General features: G+C 42.8%; 1 protein-coding gene across 12 annotated transcripts in view; it reads left to right on the top strand.

The window, feature by feature from the left end:
- Window positions 1-27,286, top strand: part of ptprt (protein tyrosine phosphatase receptor type T) — a 131,513-nt gene that overhangs the window by 14,300 nt on the left and 89,927 nt on the right. For all 12 annotated transcript variants that reach the window (XM_057028858.1, XM_057028856.1, XM_057028855.1 and 9 more), the window contains exons 2-8: window positions 5,457-5,582; window positions 12,313-12,473; window positions 12,673-12,783; window positions 13,462-13,543; window positions 14,289-14,404; window positions 14,925-15,099; window positions 19,258-19,551. In XM_057028858.1, coding sequence (XP_056884838.1) covers window positions 5,457-5,582; window positions 12,313-12,473; window positions 12,673-12,783; window positions 13,462-13,543; window positions 14,289-14,404; window positions 14,925-15,099; window positions 19,258-19,551 — 1,065 coding nt within the window. The remainder of the gene's footprint in view (window positions 1-5,456; window positions 5,583-12,312; window positions 12,474-12,672; window positions 12,784-13,461; window positions 13,544-14,288; window positions 14,405-14,924; window positions 15,100-19,257; window positions 19,552-27,286) is intronic.

The following is a 27,286-nucleotide window of genomic DNA, read 5'->3' as shown; positions in this document are numbered from 1 at the left end:
GTCCTGTTGGCTCCATCGGCCCGTGACCTCCAACTATCACTGGATCGGTTCGCCGCCGCCTGTGAAGCGGCTGGGATGAGAATCAGCACCTCCAAATCCGAGGCCATGGTTCTCGACCGGAAAAAGGTGGAGTGCCTTCTCCGGGTAAAGGAGGAGATCCTGCCCCAAGTGGAGGAGTTTAAGTACCTCGGGGTCTTGTTCACGAGTGGGGGAAGAATGGAGCGGGAGATCGACAGGCGGATCGGTGTGGCGTCCACAGTAATGCGGACTCTGCACCGGTCCGTTGTGGTGAAGAGAGAGCTGACCCGAAAGGCGAAGCTTTTAATTTACCGGTCGATCTTCGTTCCTACCCTCACCTATGGTCATGAGCTTTGGGTCATGACCGAAAGAACAAGATCACGGGTACAAGCGGCTGAAATGAGCTTCCTCCGTAGGGTGGCTGGGCTCTCCCTTAGAGATAGGGTGAGAAGCTCTGCCATCCGGGAGGAGCTCGGAGTAGAGTCGCTGCTCCTCCGCGTTGAGAGGAGCCAGATGGGGTGGCTTGGGCATCTAGTCAGGATGCCCCCTGGACGCCTCCCTGGTGAGGTGTTCAGGGCATGTCCCTCCGGTAGGAGACCCCCGGGGAGACCCAGGACACGTTGGAGAGACTATGTCTCTCGACTGGCCTGGGAACGCCTGGGGATCCCTCCGGATGAGCTGGAGGAGGTGGCTGGGGAGAGGGAAGTCTGGGCTTCTCTCCTTAGGCTGCTACCCCCGCGACCCGACCCGGATAAGCGGTAGAGAATGGATGGATGGATGGAGAAAAGCTGCGGGAGAGTCAAGGTGGGGGGTGAACGCTGGAGTTCAGGGCTGTTTTCCATTTTAGGCCTGGGGTGTGCGGTGCAGATACCTCTGACGTGCACAAAGATCCTGTCATACATGGCAGAAGGTGTGAAAGGATATCACATTACATTTGTACCAGCTGGGGCCATGAATGTCCATCACAAGCAAAGAAGGGTAGGAACCATCCAGATCAAAGGTCAGGCTCAGATGTGTTAGAGTCTAGTCTTGTCTTCGTGCATCATGTGAGACATTAAAATACACTTGCAGGTAATCATGTCGGCTGACCTGGAGCAGAACTGTTAGAAGTCTTATAGTCCTCCCTTATTTCACCGTGGGTTGTAGGCAGGGACACCGTGAGAAATGTCAACGTTTCAAGTGTCAGTAGATTTTTTATCAACCTCTACCGTCTGGTCCTCGGGACTCCATCCCTGTAGCTGCATCACACCCTGCTTCCTCAAGGAAACGACTTTTGCTTTTTAGATTATGTTTCAGTGGTTTGAAGGCTCCACAGCTTCATATGTGGTATAAATACATGTGCACGTCTGCGACGTTGGCCCCATCTGTGTGCTACTATAATGGTCTCTATTGGCTTTCCTCTTGTTATCTGAGTTTATTGGGGTGGCAATAATGTCCTTTAGTTTGCAGCCAGTGAATTTGTGGGCTTCAGGGTGTGTGTGTGTGCATGGATGCGAGCGCGGATGATGACATATGCTTTTAAATGAGTCAATTGGAATGTTTAAAAACTTGATATCTCAGATGACATTAGACGTAGCCTGACTTAACTAAGCTCAGCTTAGACAGAAACGCATGCATTCACACACAGACACAGCACAAGAGTCATTCCTGCATGATGTTTGATACGAACACTGAGTCTGAACCAGTTTTCCTTCATTTCAGGGTCAATGGAAAACACTGGGACAGTACTGACACGGTCGTGAGCCATTTAGAGTTAATAAGGGTGAATCACTGAGCGAGCAGAGTAAAGATGGAATGGAGTCCTCTGGTGGAAAATAGCATTTATTTGTCTACATGAGAAAACAACTGTTTGCCCAGGTGGTGCTGGAGAGCACCCCTGTTCAGACAGAAGAGGCCAAATGAAAACTGCAACAAAAATGTGTATGTGCCATGCTTGGTCACTTCCCAGCACCAACATGGGAACTGTTCACCTCTGCATATCAACTTAGCAATGCGTCCTCGGTTTCCCTGCCCAAGGATTGTTGAACACACGCTCGGTGTGACCAGATCTTATCTAAGTGAGCAGTAAACAGTCTCTTAAGATTTTGCCATTTGCCTCAGGATGCCTCCCTCTGGTTTGTGACTCTGTAGGGCCTGTCACAGTGTGTTAGCTTTGACTGACATGAGGGACTCTAATGGCTGCCTTTGGAGCCTTGAGGGATCTTAACATGAGAAAGAGGAGCTTCTGCTGAACTAAGTGTCAGCACTGGAGGATGTGCTTGTGTGTTGGGTTGTGTGGATGTCGATGGGGTTAGAGAAGGACTGTTATCCCTCCTCGTTTGGTCCTTCATGTAATGGATGAAACATTTCTGAACACACCAACAATCAATAACCCTCTTGGTGCCTGTTCAGATAATCAGAAGCCTTCATTCTGTTGCGCTACCAAATAAAACACTCACACACGCACAAGTGTCGATTAAAGTGATCTGATCAGAGAACAAAGAAGGATGTTAACAGATCTGAAAACTCAATACTCAATTATTATTAATTAATTAATTATTATTATTATTCAATACTTGTCAGCTCTTTATCTTGGGTTGCTACTTACTTTGGTGAAAGCAGAAGAAGGTGACAAATGAGAGGAAAGAGCAGCTCTTTAAGGTGGTGCAAGAGTCACCCAATGTATGTACACCATGTACAGAATGTACAGAAAATCCCAAATCATGTCATGTTAGCTGACAGAAGAAATTGTGACAGTACTGACTTAAAGAAAGCAATAATAAAAAAAATGGTCTCAGAGTTTTTGTGAGAAATTAAATGGCCCATTAGAAATATTTTGAAGAATAATCATTGTGGCTGTTATGAAGTTTTTTTCTGTTGAAAATCTTCCTGGTTTTATCCGTGTACCAGCACAAATTAAACCATTCACCTCAGATAATTGGCAGTCTGTTAAGTAGCTGTCTGGAAATGTTCTGTACCGTTCCTGGTCATCCTGGTCATCATTTTCTTTTGTTCTTTTTCATTGGTTGAAACAGGTGCTTCTGCTGGGGATCCACTGGGTTCCTTCCACAGTGTTAAGTTTTGTGTAATGATTGACAGATGACTAGTGGTCATATTTAGCTGGCGATCAAACTTCCAAAAAATATCCTGCAGGTTGTTTTTACAAGCTGCTTCTTCAACTGAATCTAGTAATCAATATTTCATGATCCTGAGTAGAGGGATATTAATTAAACAAGATAAAAAATTCTGATTTATCAGTGTTGTCCTTACACATGCATGTATGATGAATAGATTTCCACTCTCAGGCTGCTTGTACATGTGCCAGAACATGTGCGCTGTCATTCTGTTTGTGTGTTTGTGTCCAAAACACACATGGAACACACCAGACACACGCACACATGCACACACGCACTCCATTTTCTGGTACTCATCTAAAAAAGTGCAAATTTCAATATTGAATATTGATGATCAGTTCCCCACAGCCTCCTCTCAGGTTTACAGTCTAATCCTCACATAATGAGATCTGTCCATTCATTTCTAATGAAATCCCTGAATATCATGTTGGCAATAAAGATTAATTGTCTCCAAACTCATTCATTTATAATAGCTGTATTAGCATGTAAAAAGTAGTTTACTTCATCCCAGATTTGACCCAGGGCTTTATGTTGTTTTTAAGCCGAACACAGCAATAGCTCTCTCTCACTCTCTCTATCTCACTAAACCCATGTGGACTACAAAGGTTTTGTATTTGAAGTGAATCTTGCTTAAAGGAAAGCATAGATTTGAAGAGGTCTGAACGAAGGAAGGTGTTGGGGTACACAGAGCTTTGAAGTTGAAAATCAAAGAGAGGACCAGGGTTCACTGTAGAATTACTATTTTAGAACTGGTTTCTGGAAACGTTTTTTATGCTCTATGAGGAAGTCACAAAGGAAACAGGAAGTTATCATCTGCATAGCAAATAAATTGAGGGACACACTGTCAAGGAAAGATGGGTGTAACATCATCTTTCGGAGCCGAACTTACTGAGTGAGTGTCAAACGGAGTTACTATTAGATAAATAAAAACTGAAAATGATTGATGATCAATTATTGAAGCGTAGCAGTGTAAGTTGGTGGTGGACTAGATGGTAGTAAAGAATGTATCATGTCGGTAGTGATGAAGACACTGAAGACATACAAGAGCTCAACAGATTATTTCCATTTTAGGAATTTTACTGATTTTGAGGGTCTTTGAATGAATGAATGAATGAATGAATGAATGAAATTAACTCTAATTCAGCACAAATTATTCAAATTTGTGTATGGACATTCTAATTACTGCTTCTCAATTTGATTTGATTGTAAGTAGCACAATAAAAAATGTGACAGACCTGTTTGCTCAGCTAAACGCTGAAGAGCTCCAGAATTTTACAATAAATATCCAATAGAATCAGGCTCATACTCTGAAAATGAGATACAATTTTTGTCTCTTTTCAGCACCCTAGTAGCAAGTAAAGCACCATTTGTACTCACCCCGAGACCTTTTCTACATGGTTACACTGAGTCAGCAACAGTAGAAATGCTGCCATGTTGAATAAGCAAAGATTGTGCCAGGTGTGAAACAGCAGTGTTACTAACATCACTCGGGTCGAGTTCAGGCTTTCATTCCACTGGAATCCATAGACCGGATGGAGAGAAAATTGAAAGGATGAGACACAGATGCAGTCCTTTAACTATGATAAGGCCTAAAGTGACTTATGCGCCTGGAGGAGACGGCAGCCAACAAAAAAAGCCAGGAAAAATTCAAGCATTAAGTGATTTCATGAATAAAGATATGATGTACCCCCATTGGAAATGCTTCAAAACAAATTCAAACGGTTGTACGTCAAAGCATATGTCTAATTAGAGACGTGTGTCTGTGTTTGTGTGTGTGTGTGTGTGTGCTTGAGGCTAGAGCAGAAGGCTAATGTGGTGGAAAATATGTCTCAGCGTGCCATGAAATGCCGATAAGACTGTTACTTAATCATGTTGACATACAGTTTCCATCCTTTCTTTCTTTCTTTCTTTCTTTCTTTCTTTCTTTCTTTCTTTCTTTCTTTCTTTCTTTCTGTCTTTCTTCTTTCTTTCTTTCTTAGAGATTATATATAGTAGGTTCACACTAATTTTACCATTTGGTTAACAATAACAGTTTTTACTGCTTTTCTTGCTTCTGTCGCCTATCTTTGCAGTTAAAGTTTGCTAATGATGGTCTCTGTCTTTCCCAGATGAAACTGAAACACTATTACACATAATGCATAAGCATTCACAACATCTACACGACATTTACGTCTTCACTAATCCAACAAACACTTATTCAGTGGTCATTGGACCACCTAAATTTGTCTTCAAGCAAGAGGTGACACTAAGTGCTAACTCAGTGGGGGGAGGGGGATCTGCGTGGTGTAAATATATGCCTCAATATGTCTCTCTTGATGTTGCCAGGTGGTTGTACATTTGAGGAGTCATTTTTCAACTGTGGATACAGTGTTTCTCTCGGAACTACTGGGTTTACCTGGGAACAAGTGTACTCCTGGAGAACACCCACCATGGACCCTGCTATGCCAACTGGTAAGACAGATATTTCCATATATCTCCTAAACAAGTTTCATTTATTTTAGGTCATTAAGTGACTGAATGGACCTGGTTATTAAGGCAGATAAATACCTACAGTTCACATCTGCACACCTCTGGATGTAAAAAGCTGACTTAATTGGTTCTTTTGGTCCTTCACCTCCTCCCGGTACCGGTTACTATATACAACAGTTATAGCAGTTATACCTCCACCAGGGATAATATCATCTTCCACAGTAGGACCAGAGTTGGTAACAGAGTTGGTAATCCTTTGGCTAGTAATTGAATGTTAAGCAGTAATTAAGTCATTTTGTAGAACAGCAATCTCCACATTACCTGGGCAGAGTGGACATATCAGTCAACACGCCAAAGGTAAAGTTCATTTGACCTAATATATTATATTTTTGGGTTCTTGGTTCGAGCCCCACAACAGAAAAAACATGAAAGGTGTTCTGGTAGTAGTGGGAGGTGCCAAAACACCTTCAGAACACTACCCAGGTACCCTCGAGCAAGGTACCGAATCCACAAATGCTCATATAGGGCCCTGCAGTGAACTGGCGACTCATCCTCTCCTCCCTCTCCCTCTCCCTCTCCCTCTCCTTTCCTTTCCTCCTCCTCTCCTCTCCTCTCCTCTCCTCTCCTCTCCTCTCCTCTCCTCTCCTCTCCTCTCTCTTTACCCAGCCAGCCATCAGCAGGAGGGTCCCCCTACATGAGCCTGGTCCTGCTCAAGGTTTCTTCCTGTTAAAGGGGAGTTTTTCCTTGCCACTGTTGCTTGTCTGGGGTTAGGCCCTGGGATTCTGGAAAGCGCCTTGAAACAATTTTGATTGTATAAGACGCTATATAAATAAAGATTGATTTGTTTTGATTTGATTCAGGGGTGATCCCTGCCTCCAGTTTACTGATACAAATGAGATTTTACAAAATATTTAACTGCTCTTTAGCATCTGTCTCACACTTGAGAGATACTATGAGTTTTTACCCCTATATTATCTCAATTATTTTAATAGTCATTTAATGAAAGGGTATCTCTCGAGGTGAGGTTGTGGGGTGATGGGTCAGCCTCCCCCACCCCATAAAGCCCTTGTTCTGATGATCAGATGTGGTTGAACAGGCTGGAGCCACAGCAGTCTGTCCCTCTCTCTCCGTACTGTACATACGGCTCATCTCGTGTCAGTTCATTTATCTATTGTGGGTGTCAGGGGCAATAGCTGTCATGTCCGCTCATCAATGACAACTTATCGACTGGCTTGGCAGCTGTAGATCTGATGCAGTGTGACAAGAACAAATTGTCCATCAGTTTATTTGTTCAGTGCTCTCTGAGAACCATTTTCACTTCTGCCACTGTTCAGTATGGCATACCTCACTGACATTTGTACGGACCGAGAGGCCAGGAATCAAAGAGAAAGAAAGGCCTTTAGTGGACCTTCTTCTCTCAGATGTTCATTGGTCCTGGGGCAACTGTGGCATCTGTGTCCTAAATTTGATTCTCAATTTCTAGCAACATTCATTTCAAATCCTTGTTGGCTTGACAATTAAGTAGATTTGAAACAACAGTGAACATCTCAAGTTGGCTTTCCTGCGCTTTTCCTTGGAGGCCTGAGTTTTCCTCAGAATGTAGTCCTGTCAGCTCTATCTAGAGAGCCTGAAAATAAATCACTAGAGAACCACTCACCATTTACTTGTGCGACACGTTAAACACGCATATACACACTGTTGTACCCCACTAAAAACTCCCATAAGTAGAAGACTTGTGAATTAGTGTATCGCAGCCAGGTCACATTAATCATGTGTGCATCTACATAGAGTGGCTGCTGATAGGTACAGGGGTTAAAGACCCTATTTCTTTGGCTGCTGGTGAGTCAAAAGCATTTGTTAGGGACTTGATTGCATTTGATATTTGGGGAAGGAAGCTTGTCTTGGAGAAATGACAATTGGCACAAAGCTGTAATAATAGACTGACAAAGAGGCAATAAATAGATGGTTTTTACAGTATGAACTCAGAGTGTATATACATTTTATACACACAATGAATGAATCTCAGAAAGAGACACCGAGGAAGAGGAACATGGGGAAAACACATGTTTAGTGTAATGTTTGTCCATGAAAAGGCAGCAGTATGGCTGTCTTTTGTGACTGTTTTACACAGTTGTTGAATCTTTTGTCCTTCTCAATCAGTCAGTACTGATTGAGGAGGACAAAAGTGACACAAAACCTGACTCTACTGACTATTATGTGGCAAAATAGGTCAGTTATTTAATTTTGGATGAGGGAACAGAAAGTCCAGGCAGCGATAAATGACATTTCAGTGATCCTTTCCCTCTTCAGAAAATGGGGAAAGTAAAGCAGTACATGAGCTCCGACTGGCGCTGCTGGTAAAGTTCTGCTTATTTCAGGTTGAGATCTCGGTGCTACCATGGTTTTTATGTCCACCAGCCACAATGGCTGTACACAAATGTTGGTTGTACGTTGAAAGAAAACATACTAGTTTGTGTCACTAGCTCTGGATTATGAATGCTTCTAAAAAAAACTAACTAGAATCTTTATTATCAATAACATATTTGGTTAAGTGTGTTTTGAATTTCCTTTGGGAATCTTTGACAGATCGTTATGGCCTTTGATAATAATGGTATAAGGTTATTTGATGACTGACACACACCTTTGCTGTTAAGGACTTCTGTTCCTAATGTGGGATCATTTGTTTTTAGAAAATCTGTGTTAAGAGGAATCTATTTTTCCTGATCGACACATCAGCAGATGACACTTATTTCCACTCAGAATGGCAGATACATTTCTGGTTCCCTTGAAAATGTACAAATTGGAGTTGTGATTATAAAACATGGTAAATGGAAACACAGTGTTTTCTGTTCCATTAAAAAGACCTTAAAGAATTATCCAAAGCTGTGCCTGGATTTATAAAAATCCTGCGTGGAACGACTAAATGCTTAAAGTTGGAAAAATGCCATTAGCCCTGTCTGTGTAGATTCTCAATAATCCAGGTCATAGCTATCCAAGGTAGTTTTCTGTGTCAACTGGACTGTTTTTTCTTCTCTTTTGAAGACGTTTGGTTTGTTGTTGGAAGGAGTGGAGAACTGCATTGTATGTGGGTGATAGGAAGTGCCTTAGCTCACCACCTATGTTTAAAGATGTTTTTTTTGGAAAATATAAATAGATTTAGATAAAAAGATGTTTAAAAAAAAAAAAAAAACCCAGGCACTTCCTGCCAACATATTTTCACCAAGATGATCAGGTTATCTGAGGTGTAGAGTTGTGTGGCGCTTCACCGAGAGGACCCCCCCACCACACACCAAACACACACACACACTGTCTCTAAGGTCAGCAGTCACATGCTCTATCTTCGATCTATAGGTCAACCCCTCTATGACCTACAGCACAAGGGCTTTTGGGGCTTTACAGTTTCCATTGGTCAGCTCTAACAGATGGATTTACATGTCTAGAGTTGACGAGTAAGATTCATTGATCCACAATTGATTGATGGAGAAGCAACAACAGAGTGAATTACAATAGGAGCTTCTGGGGCTTCTGGAGCTGTGACAGATTTTCCCAGCCTACATTAAGATGCAAAGACATCAGAAGACAATTATATCTGTGGATTTTGCATCAAAACTAGACATTTACCCCGGGTTCTGTGATGTTAACTGGTACAAAAGAGCTTTCTGTCCAAGGCTCCACTGTGGCCTTAATCTAAAAACAAGCCAGACACCAAATAACTGATAAGGAGCATGAAAGAAGGATTTGAGAGCTGCAAGACTGAACACTTGCCTGCTTTGAGTTGAAACCCCAGGAAGCCATTTGAGCTCATCACACTCTGTGAACATCTCGCCCCAACACTGTTATTTGACACAAAAAATTAAATCAAGAGCAATTTAGGTGATCTACTTTCACATTGTTTGCTGTTTCCTGTCTAGCCAAATAAAAAAAATTGAATAGAATATTAGAAAAAATAGCATTAAAATAGCAGGAACTTTATATATTTTTACAGACAGCACACCCTGCATGTGCTCATTCATGCACGATGCTTACTTGTCGATATTTACTTGTCTTTTGACAGTTTATATAGTTTTACATACTAATACCAGTATCATACTAGTGAGAGTAGCATCCAAGTTAACTCACAGTTGGGATCAGTATCTAAATATCTGTATTAAATATCTATCTCTCACCATTTGATTGTATTTTTAAGCTGTGTTTAAAAAGTCTGAATCATTCTACCAGATAAGGCTGGAGTTTATAAATTGCTGATGTAAAACAAGATGAAGGCAATGGTGTATATTAGCTATGGTTGTTGACCCCATGGCTACAGGCATCAGCACACCCTGTAGAGGGGAGTGTGCGTCCCTGTGTTACCTCCACGCACCAGGAGGAAGCTCTGACATCCAGTCCTCAGTTGTGAAAACTGAGCCGTAATAATAGATCATCTGATAGTGGAACCCAGGCTGAAGAATGTTTATGGTAATTCACCCAGTAGATTATGGGGAAAGAGCTCAGGTGGCAGAATGTGCTGGAACACCCCGTACTGGCCCAGTTAGCTTGATTTGTGTTTGTGTGTGAGACAGAAGACAGATGTCAGTTCAGTATTGTTGTGTTACAGGCAGACTCGCAGGATGGAAATCTGTGATTCTGTGTAACAAAGTGTGTGTGTGTGTCTGTGTTTAGCTGTTCTTAATATCTTTATCTTCAACAGTCAATGCACTGCCAATTCAAAATCTAAAAATCCTCTCACATTGAAAATCAAATGAAATAATCTTTATGTGACGGGTGCAATTAGGACCCAAAAGCAGCACTCTGGAAAACTGGACCGGTAATGACCTTTATTAGCACACGGGCAAACAGGAACTCAGGCAGACAAGGAAGCACAGGAAACAGTCTGTTCTTCAGGCCCAGGGCCCACGCAAAGTCTGTGGGTTTCAGGCTCGGGGATTGGGTCGAGCCGAGTCGGAGTGCGGAACCGAGGGGGAAGGACGTGAATCCTCGGAACCGTACAGTCCCGTTTACAGTGGGCAGGAGTGACAGAACGGGGCTTACAGGAGATGAGGCCGACGATGTAGCTGAGCAGATTGGGGGTGAGCAGCAGCGAAGTCGGGGCCACGCGGAGAGGTTAGGACCAAAATTCTTCTGAGATCTCCGTCTCAGCTTCCTTGTCGTCCCCGTCGCTGGATGCCTCGGATGACAGGGAGGACAGAGTCTCTAAATTGGCACCCCCACCTGCATTGGGAATCCTGGAGGGCTGGTCAGGGTGACAGCGATGGAACTCGCGGATGAGCTGCGCATCCAGGATGTGATGGGCCGGGACCCATGACCTCTCCTCTGGGCCGTATCCCATCCAGTCTACGAGCTTGGCCGCCACAAGCCAGTTATCCCTGTGGTAAGGGATAAGGCCTAAGGAAGGGAAGACCCCTTCCACGGCGGCGGGAGCGCAGCAGGCGGCGAACCATGAAGGCAGGACCCCCATCAATAATCCGTGGAGGTGGTGGCGGCTGAGACGCAGGCATCAATGGACTTTCACGAACCGGCTTGATGCTAGAGACATGGAAGGTTGGGTGGATCCGCGTGGTCCGGGGCAGCTTGAGCCCTTATCCTTAAATGAGACTGAGGTGGTGACAAGTGTGCTGGGTCCATGTTTGGCCAGATTGTACTGTGACAGGTGCAATTAGGACCCAAAAGCAGCACTCTGGAAAACTGGACCGTTGATTTATAGTGTTTTTTTTTTTACAATCAAAAACCAATCACCTGGTAACACACAAGGATTTGAAGAAATTACACATTTGATGTCTCTGTGCAGTCCCGTGAGTTCAAAGGTCACTCTGTCAGGCCTCAACTCCACAAGACCAAGATGCTTTACAGGAGAGAGAAGAGACATAACCAAGTAAATGTTAGCATCAAGCTAACAGGCTGCGCATCTCAGCGCAAACACAAGCGCATCTCTGTTTTCAGACGGTTCCTACAGACGTGTTACTCAAATATTGACTCTGGTGACGTGATACTGATGAGAAACAGATCCACATTTTCAGCTCTCATATGTAGAAATGCAACACACACACACACACACACACAACACACACACACACACACACACACACACACACACACACACACACACACACACACACAAATTCAATGTGATGGCCGTCTGACTCACTGCGTCTCCTTCCACTGTCTCCACATGGGGTTTGACACTCCTAAATTTCAGCCAAGCTAATGGAAGACAGCCAAATGGAGCCAGTCGGCTCATAAAAGCTCCATCCTCTGCCATAAAGACTAGAATAAAACACACTTAAACCGCCAGTCGACAGAGAAAATGTGTTTTATCTTACCGTTCATTACCCTGAGGGTCTGGATACATTATGGCACAGAATTATGGCTTCAGTGCCTTTAAGTTTGGCGTTTTTACTGTATCAGCCATCTTCACTGCTGGCCATTAGTTTGAGCCATTTTATGATGACTTATAATAACAACAAACATCAAAATTAAATCAGGTCTTATGATGAAAGACAGACAGTCAAATAATAATAATAATAAAAATAAAAATAATAATAATAAAGCTGGCATTGGTGCACTGCTGAATAACAATAAAAGGACCTTCCTGTCACTCATGACTATAGAATATTTAGGCAAAAGCCTGGTGACATTATCTCTGCTTGCTGTTGTGATGTCATTTGCACAGGTCACATTATAACCTGATTTGTTTCTTCTTTTTTGTTGGTCATAGGTTCCTTCATGTTGGTCAACGCCTCTGGACGGGCATCTGGCCAGATGGCACACCTCTACATGCCCACCATGAAGGAGAACGACACACACTGCATCAACTTCTTGTATTCTCTGTCCAGCCATGATGGCACCAGCCCTGGAACCCTCAATGTCTACGTACAGGTATGTGTTCGGTAGATGTGCGTGACACCTGAGAAAGACAGGATGATGTCAGAGGAGGTTAGGAGTTGAGGGAGAAGGTCCGTGGTGTTACTATTACAGATGAGATGGACATCTTCAGAAATCCTCAACAGGGAATGATAATTTTACCAGTACTGAAACTTTACAAATGTGCGTGTTTGTGTGTTTTCACTGCCTGCAGGTGGATGGAGGCTCTCGTGGTAACCCGGTGTGGAACATATCTGGAACTGTTACTGAAGGCTGGGTCAAGGGCGAGCTTGCAATTTCAATATTCTGGCCTAACTCTTATCAGGTAACACCCTTCCCCCCCATCCCTCTTTCAAAGAGGGTGCAGACAGAGACAGATTTGCACAGCAAAGCTAAACAAAATGTTCATTTAACCTCCATCCAAAATTCCTAGAAAGACTTGAGCTAATCATAAACACGTAATGTGAGTGAGTCAGCGAGTGAGTGAGTAGGTGATAACTTTCGATTCATTCTAAATCCTGGATTGTTGTGTTGAGAGGCTTCACAAGCACTGTGTGTGTATTTTGAGCGTGTGTGTGTGTGTGTGTTTGCACATTACTATCTATGTGTGGCTTAGAAGTTCACTGGGGCTTGACGGCCCAGCTGACCGCCTGCCACTCAGCATCTGTGCCTGTGCCAGATAAAAGAAATGGAGGAGTGACTCTGGGAGAGGAGAGGAGAGGAGAGGAGAGGAGAGGAGAGGAGAGGAGAGGAGAGGAGAGGAGAGGAGAGGAGCACAAAGCCAATCAGCAAAATTAAGTCAGAGATGCTGATGGAGGTAATCAGAAGATAGAAGCAGAGAAACATGAGAAAGAAGGAGAAATGAATGGAGGAGCAGTTTCTGTACAGAAATGAAGGGAGGATGGAGGGGTGAAGCTGCTGGCCTTTAGTGGTCATTCCCCACAACACTATTCCATAAATATAAAGAAATATCTTTACTGATCTTCATTTTTCTTACTTGCAGATAACATTTGAAGCAGTTTCAATTAAAGGTCACCCAGGTTTCATCGCTATCTCCGAAATCCGAGTTGTGCCCCATCCCTGCCGTAAGTTCCTCTCCCAGACCTTCATCACTTGGAAACTCTCTTTTATCACACTGCTTCCTGTAGCGCTCTGCTACATTGACCTTGGATCTTTTATTTATGTTCTAAGTCTGTATTCACAGAGATGTTGCGGTCAGGGAGCCTTTCAACTAGTTCATGGTGATACAAAATCCTCCCCAGAGGGACCTTTTGCTACCCTAAAACAATCAAACGTAGAACACAATTGCTTTTAGGTAACCCTCTGCTGTCATCTTCTGTGACACTTATAAATGAGATAACATAGAGCAAAAAACTTATAGAAAGTTCCAAAATGCTCAACTTCCAGTTTTTTGAAATGCTTAGCCTTTGGAATTACCGGCCGTTTTGTATCAGGTGAAACTATCATTGATAAATGATTGATGCTGACTCTGTTTACCTTCTTTCCCCGGAGATAGTCACAATTGGATTAGTGTGGCTGCTTTTGTTGCCCGGCCAAAGTCAGCCAAAATCTGGATGTCCGAGTCACTGCCGGTTTGCTTGCTGGCCTTTGACAGGGAATACTTTTGTATATCTGAAAAGTCCACTTTGGGTCGGAATAGTCCTATACCTCTGACTCCAATGGGGATTCAAGTACACTGAGACTCAATGAAGATTCCTTTTTAAAGTTAACGTCACAATCTTCAAAGCAATTTAATTGAATCCTGACGCTGGATTTCAGAGTATTTGAGAGAAATAATAACATCGTGTCTGATCACCTTTTATCTTGTAGGTGAAACGCCTCACTTCCTGCGTCTGCAAAATGTGGAGGTTAACGTGGGCCAGAATGCTTCGTTTGAGTGCATAGCTGCAGGGAAATGGTCTCAGCATGATAAACTGTGGTTACAGGTTAGCACCCAGTTCTCAGTAGTTTGCCATTGAGTACTGCATGGGAGTACTGCATGTGAGTACCACATGTAGTACAGTACTAGTCTGACCAGACCTGTGGTAAGTTCTTTGCTGAGCAAATGTCGAGGATTGTTGCATTTCTTCACAGTAATAAAACAGTAACAGCAGACAAATAAATAAATCTGGCGTTTAAGTTTAAATCTCCTGTGTCTTTGATAATAAGCTAACCTTGAGCTAACTTTTAAATTTAACATTTACATCTAACATTTTGTATTTACAATCAAGTATTTAATATCTTTCTATGATGACAATTTTTGTTGTAAATATCCTAAAAACTGACTTCTTTGAAAATCATTTAAACCTAACTGTGAAATGTTGTAGTTATTTTTGGCATGAATTGTTTCACTAATCGCACCCCATAGGCTGGAAATTCAAAAAATGCCTTGTTTATTGGGGGCGCTCCTGCAGCAGTTTACATAGTTATGCTTTAAAAAGTTTGTATTATTCTTAAATCCTGCAGCAGTGCAATGGGAAAGACACGGCACTGATGATGACCAGAGTGGTGAACCACCGCCGTTTTTCTTCCATGGTTAACGTTGGTGACACTTCAAAACATGGCACCAGCCAGTACCGCTGTGTTGTCCGCTCAAATGGTGGGTCAGGGGTGTCCAGCTATGCCAACCTGAGTGTTAAAGGTAAATGAGCAAAAGATGCCGAATCTGTCTCTGTCCGTCTGTCCGTCCGTCCGTCCGTCCGTCCGTCTGTCCGTCTGTCTGTCTGTCTGTCTGTCTGTAGTTCAGGGATTAAAACATGCATTACCATCTGCTACTGGAAGGAATCGTGGTGGAAAATTGTGTGAGTGTTTGTGTGTGTGTGCATGGAGATGTTGAGCTCAGGTGCTGGCAACCCAAGCCTGTACCAGAGGAATACTCCAAGCCAACACACATGCACATCCCCGAATCACCTTGTGCAGTCACCGTGATCTTTATATGCTTTACTGACCTTTATTTTACCCATCTGCAACATCCTCCCTTCCTTCCTTGCCCTCCTGCTTCATATTAGGATAATCTGTAAACATTTATAATTTGTGCATACGTATGTGTTTGTAGTTGCAGTGTGTGCACACGCATATGTATGTCTCACACACACACACACACACACACACACACACACACACACACACACACACACACACACACACACACACACACACACACACACACAGAGGTGCTCTCTGGTGATTAGTTTTTCTCATTTGCGTGGCTCTTGTCGAACAGATGCAGTCGCAGCCCTGGGGCAGCAGAGTCTCAACCATAACCTGGGGGTGGGGGGTACGGGGGGTAAATGAATGCTGTATTTTGAGTGTGTGTTGCAGATGCGTATTGGGTCTGTGTGTGTTCCTGTCTGTCAAAGATAAGACTCAGCAGGGCGTAGCCAAAGCAAGTCAGGCGGTGCCTTGAGGACAGTGTGCATGTGTATGGATGTGTGTGTGTGTGTTTCTGAGAAAGAGCTTCCAAGGAAAACATCATCTTTTGCATAGTCTCTAGTCCCCTGCGTGGTCATGAAGCTGACTGTAGATTGTGCTTTGCCACCACAGTACATAAGTGTTGGTACTGGTGAGTACTGATGTGTACGGGTACTGATGTGTCAGTGTGTCCATAGAGATTTTGAAATGTTTTGAAATGAAAAGTCCAATTACAGAATCTTCAGTTCCCTGATTAGGAGAAAAAAACAGCTAAACTTTATGTTCCAGAAGAAAATCCAAACATTAATTTAGCGAAGAAACAAGTGTGAAACCCACACACAGAATATATTCATATCATAATTGGTTCCACCAGAAGCTGCAAAAATGATGCAGTGAAATAAACTACATACGATAATATTACCAGACTGGAATACAGAGAAAAAAATTAACACATTCCGGAACAACGATATTTGTTCCTTACAGGAGAAACCACTGAGGAGGAGGATTTCAGGAGCTCTTGAACTTCTGCCAGTGCATCACCAGTACAACATTGTAATTCACACAAAATTTCCTCGGGACCACCTTACATCTGTGTCAGTCAGGGGCTGCTTGGAGGGCCAGACTGCCAGAGAACCACCACAAGTGCCATGAGATTGGACCTTATAGGCCACTAAATTATACAGAGTTCTTCTGCTATTAAGCACCATGTTTCTATGGAAAACTCAACTCGATCAACACACGGTGGAGACACAAAGAGAACTGGGTCATTTGAGCACATTCTTCGCTAAATGATGCCACTTTTAGCTGGATTTGAATGCTACTCTGAACTATTCAAGAAATAAAAATGATGTACAATTCAGATGAAGGAAAATTATGAAAAAATGTAGAAAAATCTGTGTAAAATGTCTGAGGGCATCATAAATAAAGTTATATTAGAAATGTTATGTGTGACCTTTATCTTAATGGATTCTGTTGGCTTAATAACAAAGGTGCGTTCTTGTCTGTAAGGGCGTGTGTGTGTGTATGTGTGTGTGTGTGTGTGTGTGTGTGTGTGTGTGTGTGTGTGTGTATTCCATGGCCACAGCATTCCGCACATCTCAAAGAGTACATTGGCACTTCATAGGGAATTTCTGAACAGACAAATAAGTAATGCATGAATGTGTTGAAGAGGTAGAGGAGGAGTGAAGGTGAAGAATGGCAGAAGGTCACTGAAATAGAAGATGTAGAGAGGACAAGATGTTCTGCAGGTGAACATCAGAACCAAGACATTTTAAAAAATTGGAAAAAAGACATTTTAGAAGATAGATCGATAGATACAGTAGATCGATAGATGTGTGTGTGTGTGTGTGTGTGTGTGTGTGTGTGTGTGTGGGGGGGGGGGGGGTCTTTGAGGGAGAAGCAAAGAGAGACACCAAGAAAAAGTGGATGCTTCAGAAAGAATTTCAGATGAGAAATCTAACTAATGCATGAAGGTTCCTCTTTTTTCCAATTTCTACATTTCCTTCAACTTTAGGATGACACCACCATTTTGGTGTCAGCAGCAACGACCAAGCGAGCACGTAGCGCGTGTACACGAGTAGTCGGGCAGGTCTGATCTGGTCACATGTCACGATCTAAGAAATTGAGAAAACACTTGAAAATCAGAGCGTGTTGTTATGGTGAAAGGTGAGACACTGTTAACAGACAGCCCTGTCCCATTTACTGAAGTCAAAACTACTTCAAACAGTGGCTTGACAAGTTCCAACTGTTTGCATGGACAATTGGTAATAGGGATTTTGACTTCCTTCCTCAGCCCATCCCGTGGGCCAAACCTTACTGCACCTTGCTCAGTCCCGGGACTTGAACCGGCAACACTCTATTTACAAGACCAATAAATAAGACAATATAATCAATGAAGGATTTCATCTGGAATGATTCCGTTATTCAGCGCTGAGAAGGATAAATCAGTGGTCTGTGGAACTGTTCATGAAGCTGCAGAAAGAGGCATGAAAGGATGATGGACAGAAAGAGTTGGAGGGTGGTAATGGCTGAATGCTAGTGCTGCCTCTTCCTGTGGTGTAGCAATAGAAGCTATTAGTTAAATTAAGTTAATGAAGAACTGATTTTCTGTCATTTGATAATTGTTAGCAAAGATGTAATAAGAGCCTGTAGGCCACTGTACTGGGTGATAGAGTGGTACTTTTCAGATGCATTCTGATGAAGCAGTTAGAAAAGTACAAAACTGGCTGACTAAAATCAGAACTTTGCAGACAGCAGAAGAGCAACCATTACTCTGAGCTAGCAAAATATAGGGTATGATTGAAAAAGCAAACTTCAGGAATAAAACAGGGATTTACACTCAGAAATATAAACCTTATTCTGCTTTAAGTACCATTTCTTGGGGTTACTGTGCATTGTCAAGGGAAGTTCACTTCTCCCCTAAATGGATTTATTTGGACTGTGGGAGGAAGCCAGAATACCCAGAGAGAAAACCCTGGGCATTGGAAGAACCATGGGGAGAACCCGTAAAAGCCCCAGGACCCTTATTGCTAACCCCTGCATCCCCAGTGTCCAATTCAGTCATGATCAAACAAAGTAAAAAACCCAATAAACCACTGGAAAAACAGAGCTGTAGGTATCAAAAGATAGAGAGAACAGGTGTGTTTAAGCCAGGCGGTGGAGACTGGAGGGCCAGGAAGCTCAGGAGGTGGCACGAGACTTATCAGTGAATAAAAATAATTGAAAGGGAATCTTAAGATGGGGGAATGTGTTCCCGTTTGCTTGCACCAGTTAAAAACTCGCAGTTGCATTTTGGACCGTTTGGAGACCAGTGAGAGAAGATCTGCTAAGGCAGAAGAACAAGTTACAGCAGTCAGGCCTGGGAAGGAGCAGAGTAAGATTCATGAAGATTCAAATCTTACAGGGTCAAAACTGTCAAGGACAACAGAACAAAGGGGCTAGCACTGAGGGTTCATGGACAGGAGCCGTAATTAGAGCCCTAGTGATGGTGACCTTGTCAATGAGGAACTGAAGGAACTGTCCACATCTCCTCTATACAGGAGACCTGTGGGTCCTCAAGACCATGTCAAATGTCTTTCTCCCACTTATAGGTTCTGCACCTACTGCTGACATGCGAATAAAGCAAAGAAACCTTATCACGATCTCCATCTCCATCTTGTCCTTGATTAAGAAACCAGTAGCTTATTTAATGAATTTGAAGACAAAGTCAAAGTACTTGTTAGATCGCTGGTACACAGTATAAATAAACTGAAAGCTGAAAGGCTACTTCTACTACTGCTGCAACTAAAAGTTAAATAACACTAGCAAAAGTATTCAAGCCCATTCCTGTTCTGTTATACCCCAAAGCATAAAATAAGTGTTTTCCATCTGCCACCTTTCTCATTCACAGCTCCACCCTCCCCAATTGCACCACCTGAGCTGCTCAACGTGGGAGCCACATACCTCTGGATTAAACCCAACGCCAACAGCATCATTGGTGATGGGCCTATAATCTCTAAAGAGGTGGCATACCGCACCACTTCAGGGAACTGGTGTGAGACCTTTGCGGTGGACTCTCCCACCTATAAACTGTGGCACCTGGACCCAGATGTGGAGTATGAGATCAAAGTCATCCTGTCCAGGCCTGGCGAGGGAGGAAAAGGACCACCGGGGCCACCACTGATCACCAGGACCAAATGTGCAGGTAAGTTTGCTTTTTCTCTTCCTTTCATTGGTTTTATTTAAATATTTATTTGCCCTGATTGATTTTGTGCCTTACTTGAACCATACATTTGTAAATTCTCATAAATTCAGATTTTCATGTGACCTGAAATGTCAACATATTTAATATGCGTGGTCCTCTCAGAGTTAGTGGTCTAAGACCTAAAGACCAACGGGACTAGAGACATTAAAAAGGATAAAAAGTCTCCCATTACTACTTCTTGAGAGATAAGCTCAGATCAAAGATTCAGAAAGTGGCCCAGATGTGTGAGAGCAGCTTGACACGATGGAACAGGTCAGGAGGGGGCAATCACCGCTCATAGTGAGGATCAGAGGGATATAAAGACAGGTGGCTGGGTGGGGGGGTGTTTTGTCTCTGTTCTGTGTTCGGGCATTTGATTCTTCCCATTATTTTAAGTTTTTGACTTTCTTCCTGAGTTTCTCCTCATTGTGTCAGTGGTCTTTGTTACTCATCTTGTTTTTTTCCCTAATTTCTCTCCTTTTTCATTCCTTTTTCTTGCTCTCTCCTTTTTCATGTGCTTCTCTTTTTCTAATGTCTGATATATCTATCTTGATTCATGTATGTGTTTTTGTCCATTTTGACACTTTTTCCTTTCATGTAATTAAATGTAATGTATATAAAGAAGTTGTCAATGTTATCATTTGTTTTCTTGACCGTGTTATCCCGTTTGGGGTCACGGGGAGCTGGAGCCAAAGATTCAGAAAGTGGCCCAGATGTGTGAGAGCACATCTACTCAATTAATTTTTGTCTAATTTTCCATATTTCAATTTGCTCCAGAGCAGACTCAACAAAATACAACTTGAAATGATGGTCAGCATGTTAATTGTAACTCATTGTTAATAATGATTTAAAACAGAGAGCGTTATTCAAGGGTCTACTTTGAAAGTCAAAATAAGTGGATGAAGATAATGTAGTAGCATGACAAAAGTGGGACAACAGTGAAGAGACAGTGACTGATGGGAAGTGCAGTGGGCCATAGGTGAAGGACAGTGTGTGTGTGTGTGAGTGTGTGTGTTTGTGTGTGGTGGAGCATGTGTTTCCCGGTGAATGTTGCTGTTTAGAACTGTCACATCCTTTATACATTCTGGGTCTCTCTCTCTCTCCCTCTGTGTGTGTGTGTGCGTGTGTGTGTGTGTGTGTTTGATTTGATGGCAGCAGGCAGGTATGACAGATGCTCAAAAGGCTGCTGGCTACTGTTGGCACTGTTGTTGTGTGTTTGTCTCCACACCTCCTCTCTTCACCCCTCTGTTCATGTTAGCTTCTGGATGCAACCCTCAGGCCTCCAGGAACCTGCTGCATTTAAAATTTTACTCTTGGACTTCAGTCAAATGGTGTGCAGATGGAGAAAGATGCCCCCGTGTTCATGTGAAGATGGTTGGTTAATGATCTCTGAACCACCTTAGCTGTCATCTCTTAAACTCACAGCTTTTCATCATAACCAGCAGTTCCAGAGAATCCAACTGTGAGTTCCAGAAAGTGCCCCTTTTTGCAATGAGTGCCTGGATCATGATCAGCGGGTGTGAGAAGATGAATTCTCCATTTGCTGGGGACAGAGCAAGGACACGGCCTTGATACGTGATTGGTTTCATCACGCACCCCCGCTCTGCTCAACCAGCCTCTGTGTTCATTTAATCACTCTTTGCTTCTCAAGGCTTTTATGCCCACCTGACTCTCTCCATGGCCCAATCATCCTCTTCAGTGCAACATCCTCCGACTGCCATCAGGTTTTGACCAGTTTTCACATCAGAGCTGCCTCCTAATGTTTATTTGTTAAACCATTATCATTGGTTTCCTGCAGAAAACACATTCTGCCTTCCTCGGTTGCGCAGTGTGGGAGCAGAAATGTGTACATCTTAAAAAAAATGCTAGCATACAAACAAACACACACACACACACACACACACACACACACACACACACACACACACACACACACACACACACACACGCCCTTACAGACAAGAACGCACCTTTGTTATTAAGCCAACAGAATCCATTAAGATAAAGGTCACACATATTTTGTAAGACCAAAGAAAATTCTCAAAGAAAAACACACACAACGCTGGATGATAGTCACAGCCTTCACCAAAAGGGCGGCCTAACCAGATGGCTGAGAGAGTTGGGTCTTTAATTGACCCCTATGACCCCTAGCTACATCCAGACTGCGTCTACTTCTTCCGTTCTACTGACACCAGTAATTGGGGTTATTGGACAAAAGGGAGAACCTTTAGACACACAAAGATGTCTCATGTTCAGATGGATTCCATATGCACACAATTCCACAAAAATGACTCAATGTCTCTGTTAACCAGGGCTGTAGCTGTTCTAGAGGGGTTGCCAAGTGCACTTGGTGTCTGTGCACGTGGTCCTGGTGCTGCTTTAATTGGTGCTCTTGGGGGCAGTTTTGCATTGTTTCTAGCGTAACAGGTTTGTTTTTTTCAGTGGGCTGAATGGACGAAATAGGAGGATAGAGAGGAAGAGAAGGGTGATGATGGAATGAAAAGAGATGAAGACGACCATGATGGATCAGAAGTGTCAGTAATAGATCAAATGGTTTTGGAAAATTTGATTCACAAATTTTGACACAATTATGACATAAATGTGGAGGAACAGTTATTTCATAAATTCTTCCAATGGTAACAATGGTAACACTTTTTGCAAATGTGAAAATGTAGATAATTGAAATTTTTAATCTTCAACTTTTAAAACAGCAACCAGTCAGTTACTTAAACATTATTTAAAAAGTCTCCTAACAAAATTGTAAGATCTTTAAAGCTGCCAGCCTTGTTCCAATTGAGATGTTTGACTCCACGTTTCTGTACACTTCAGTTAAGAGGGATCAGGTCATCTGTCACAGTTTCTCATCATCAAAACAATGCTAAAACATGTAACAAATGAGAGGACTTTATGTTGTCAAATGGTTTTGAGGGTGTTTTGTCCAATTCAGTCGATGGCGTCAGATCTGTGATGTCCACAGATCACTACGCAGAGGAGTGAATCAAAGACTGTTTCGCAATGTGTTTAAATTTGCTTTTTTTGTTCCCTGATTTATTACCTGCACAAATGAGGTCATGTAAGGTGTTTGTTTGTTAGCAAAATAACTTAGAGAAGTTATGGAGGGCTTTTAATGAAATTTTCAAAGAATTCGACAATGATCAAAGGAAGAGCTCATTAAACGTTGGTGATTTTACAGATTCTGGAACATAAACCAACCTTCTATGTTATGTATCCTTGTATTGCAACTACCTAAGTATATAAAATACTATGGGGATAAGTTACAATATGTGGGGAAATGAGCAGCTTGGTCTACTGTAGGTCCGAGTGCTTTTTACTAGCTGTTAAGGAAAATGCAAATGAGAGGCAGAAAATTGAGAGAAGGAATGTTGATCACAGGAGTTATTGACTGGTGACTTGCTGAAGCTACAGGATGAATGCTAACACTTACTGTAGACACTCCTCAGGTTGAATAATGTTCAGCTGGAGAGACCAGGAAGTACTAGAAAGAAAGCCAGCGATGAACCACAACCCACCAAAATAAATGACAGTAAATACCCCAAATTCACCATCAAATGTCACAATTCTGTTGATTACATTCACAGGTTCTGCATTGAAACTCACACCTTCATAATCCAACCCAATTCTCTTGTGTTGTGAAAACCAGGCAAGACTATTGAGAGCAGTGGAGGCTTGATGGGTGTCTTTTGTGGCAGCAGGTGAGTGAGTAATGAAGTACTGTGTGTCTCAGGAGACGGTGTAAGAGAGGTGTGAGGAAGTCACAGATGAAACACAAACAGGAAGGCAAAGCAACAGCTCCAGATACAGGAGACGGAAAGGATGATGAGGGAGGGCCAGATGTGATTGTCAGCATTAGAGGAGCAGGTCAACTGAAATTGAAAAGTTCTTCATTATCTTCTCATGTCACTGTTTGAACGTCCATCGCAACTGCTGCCAGTTCGGCTCAACTCAAAGCTCATTTTAGTGTAAACTGCACACTGGTGGCACCTTATCTTCATCTGAGGCTGGTTGGCAGGAACATGTTGCAGTACATCCATCTGTTCTCTGCCATCCCACGAATGTGGCACTGACAAGTCCACGGTCCAACTGCCCGTGCATTTCTTAACTGTTCAAATCTGTGTAGTGCTAATGCAGAGGTGATAAACTCATCAATTCACAACTATTTTGAATTAGAGAGAGTTTAATCTGGAGCCACAAGCTGTCAGTGTAAATTTGACACAGCTAAGTTGATTCTAACATTTTCATTCAAACTACCCAAGGTAAGCACACTCTACATTTTAGGCTTTAAAACAAAGACATATAGAAAGTCCTGTTGTCATGAAAGCACATCCTATTGACGTCAATAAAAGCTGTCTAATATGTGAAAATGGTAGATCTTGCTGTTATTGTCGCATTTAATGGTCAGGCAGACGTTACACTGAAGACGGAAAAACAATGGAATTGTTCTCTCAGCTCTCTCTCAGAAGTCTGCATATTCCAGCCTAAATTAGGGCACACTCACACGAGCAAACCATACCGTGCCCAGTACAATGTTATCTTATGTAACTTGTGGGATCATAGTCAATATGTATGAACCCTGGTGTGAGCGTGAGGACGGGTTCTTGGCATTCTTGGCATGGCATGGTGGAAATGGTGCTATTGTGAGTGCACTGTCAAACCACCGGTGAAAGTTTGGAGAAGAATCTCCTTCACCCATTTTGTTTCTCCAACTGATGTGATTTTAATAAGACTTTGTCCCAAATTACATAAATAATCTCAACACAAACAATGGTTCCCTCTCCGGCCTACACTCACACATACACACTCACAAACACACACCGGAAGTGATGGGCTGAATGTGTATGGTATTGTTTGCAAAAAATTGCGACTCCTACATTTGTGTGTGTGTGCGTGTGTTTGTGTGTGTGTGTGTGTGTGTGTGTGTGTGTGTGTGTGTGTTTGAGTCAGAAGTCATGTACAGTCAGCATTTGACCCCTCTTGATGACTGGCCCCTGGGGGATCTAGTTCCTCATGACTGGAATGAGGTTATCATTGAGCTCGTGGATGGTCCATGTCAGGTAGACAGAAATACTGCAGCGTCTCCCGTCGTGCTCTGCTACTTTCTGGTCAGGACTACAAAGCACCGATAACATCAGCTTCATTCCTGATGGGGGCCAGAAACGGGGCTATTTGCAGCTATTGCCTTGTTTCTGCCATTCGCAGGTGAAACTGACTGACTGACGGATCCTCCTCTTGGACAGATTTGTATTCCAAGTTCAATTTTCAGAGCCCCTGACTCATTAAGCTGGGAATGAGAACACAGTGGAATACCAAGCCTTCCCTTCAGGAAGTCAAGAACAGTGGTTGACATATCATCACTTTCTAGTGTTGATTCCTGATCCATAATTCAGAAAACACAGGTGCAAAATCAAATTAAAACAAAACAAAACAGAAAACCCTACGTAATTGAACGTACAGATGTATCCAAATACAATAAAATTTAAATGGAATAGTAACAGGAATCCTCTCTCAGTTTTATAGGGTTTGCACTACTTCCTCTGGACCTCCACCCTGTTTCTTGCAGATGATACTGAAAGAAATGCAGACAATTCCTGTATTGAATGTGTGTGTATCTGTGAGTATGTGTATCTGCGTGATAATACACAGAAGTGCAGGCAAATGAATATTGATGGAACACAACCTGCCCATAATCTGGCCAAAGTCAGCGCTCTGCTGTGTGTGTTTCTCTCAAATCATTGTGATGCTGAGCAAAAACACACATTTGCTCTTCTATTACTGTGAGGACAAGCCGACATATAGCATCCCATAACATTTAACCCTAACACACAAGTGTGTGTGTGTGTGTGTGAGTGTGTGTGTGTGCGCGCGTCCATGTGTGTTTCAAGATTATTAGCCAAGAGACTTCAATGACTTTGTTGCTCTTTGTTTTTGTCCTAACTTATGAGAACTGTGTGTATGTGTATCTGTTGAGGTCCTTATTATCAGAAAAAGAAACATGAAATTAAATAACTAGAGAGAACAGAGGAAAGTCAGGACTCGGAGAAGCCAGGATTGGGTCAGACGGAGGCATAATTTGGTGTTACTGCTGCTTCGCTGGCTTCTCGGCTCTTTGTATTCATTCAAATTGTGTTTGCTTTTGCAAAGTGGTTATTTATTGTTCACACCTTTGAAAAGACTGCATAAATTCAGAATCTGCAATCTAAGCTACAAATTGTATGTGCCTTTGTTTCAGCAAAGTGCTGATATATCTGGGTGAGCATCTGCTGATGGAAGCATTTTATTGAAGCCACCTGATGATGGAGTCAATAACATAAGCATGAAATATTCAGAGTTCAGCAGTGGCTGTAGGCAAGACAAACGATTCCTCTACAGTCCTGGTCAGCACTCATACATACCTTCAACGAGGCTGCATTTCATCTATATACTGTGAATGAAGGGAATTTTTCAGTTTCCGCAGCAGTTATTGATATTATTGCACTTTGTGACATTCATCGACATTCATTGGCACAGTATCTGGAACTCCTCGTCAGCTAGAACTGATGAAGCATTTTAGATGAGAGGTGAAACGTCTTCAGGAAACTCACAGTCCAGTTGCTATGATTCAACTACCAGAACAACCATGACCTGGATGACTGAGAAAGGTCACAGACATATGTCCAGGAGAGATGCCAGTGCCAAAAAACTAGCATTCTCCACTTCAGGGTTTGGCGCTCTAATCCGTCGTTCCCTCTATTGATTCCTCTGATAAGTTGTCTTCTCATTTTGTCCTTTTGTTACTTGAGTTTCATAGTATCCGCTGGTAACCTAAGTAACTGGTGAATAAAACAATAGCCATGACTTAATTTAACACTCTCCTCTCCTTCTCCTTCTCCTTCTCCTTCTCCTTCTCCTTCTCCTTCTCCTTCTCCTTCTCCTCTCCTCTCCTCCTCTCCTCTCCTCTCCTCTCCTCTCCTCTCCTCTCCTCTCCTCTCCTCTCCTCTCCTCTCCTCTCCTCTCCTCTCCTCTCCTCTCCTCTCCTCTCCTCTCCTCTCCTCTCTCTTTACCCAGCCGGCCATCAGCCGGGTCCCCCTACATGAGCCTGGTCCTGCTCAAGGTTTCTTCCTGTTAAAGGGGAGTTTTTCCTTGCCACTGTTGCTTGTCTGGGGTCAGGCCCTGGGATTCTGGAAAGCGCCTTAAAACAATTTTGATTTTATAAGACGCTATATAAATAAAGATTGATTGATTGATTAATCGGGTGCTTGGGATATTAAAGTCTGACATGAGGGACTTGTTGTTTTTTGTGGTTGGTGCTTTGCTGCTTTTATGGAAGCACAGTTCCATGAGCTTAAAGCTGATGGTGCTAACAGGATTGAATCTTACTGAGAATAAGAAGGGCAGAGAGCGGAGCCTGTTTTACTGATGTTCTTGGGGGAAAATAATAATTTAATTGCCTGTGTGAGGCTCAGTGATGAAAGATTCAGGAATTACAGTGTGTTCACAGTAGGAACATAATTTGATCTTTCTAAGTGCAGCTAATTGCAGGTTTTTATCACATTTGTTCTCTTTGTTTTTTTTATTCAGCATGAGACATCTGCTGGAGTAGTTCTCACTAGAATGTTTGTACTGTTTCTACTTGACAGTGATTTTTTGGTCAAGTATGTCTTTTTTGAACGTCCATTTAGGTTGGCCGTAATGTCCATTT

This window comes from Takifugu flavidus, chromosome 4 (genome assembly GCF_003711565.1).
Source record: "Takifugu flavidus isolate HTHZ2018 chromosome 4, ASM371156v2, whole genome shotgun sequence".
Lineage (NCBI taxonomy): Eukaryota > Metazoa > Chordata > Actinopteri > Tetraodontiformes > Tetraodontidae > Takifugu > Takifugu flavidus.
This window is presented reverse-complemented; position numbering and strand designations above follow the sequence as displayed.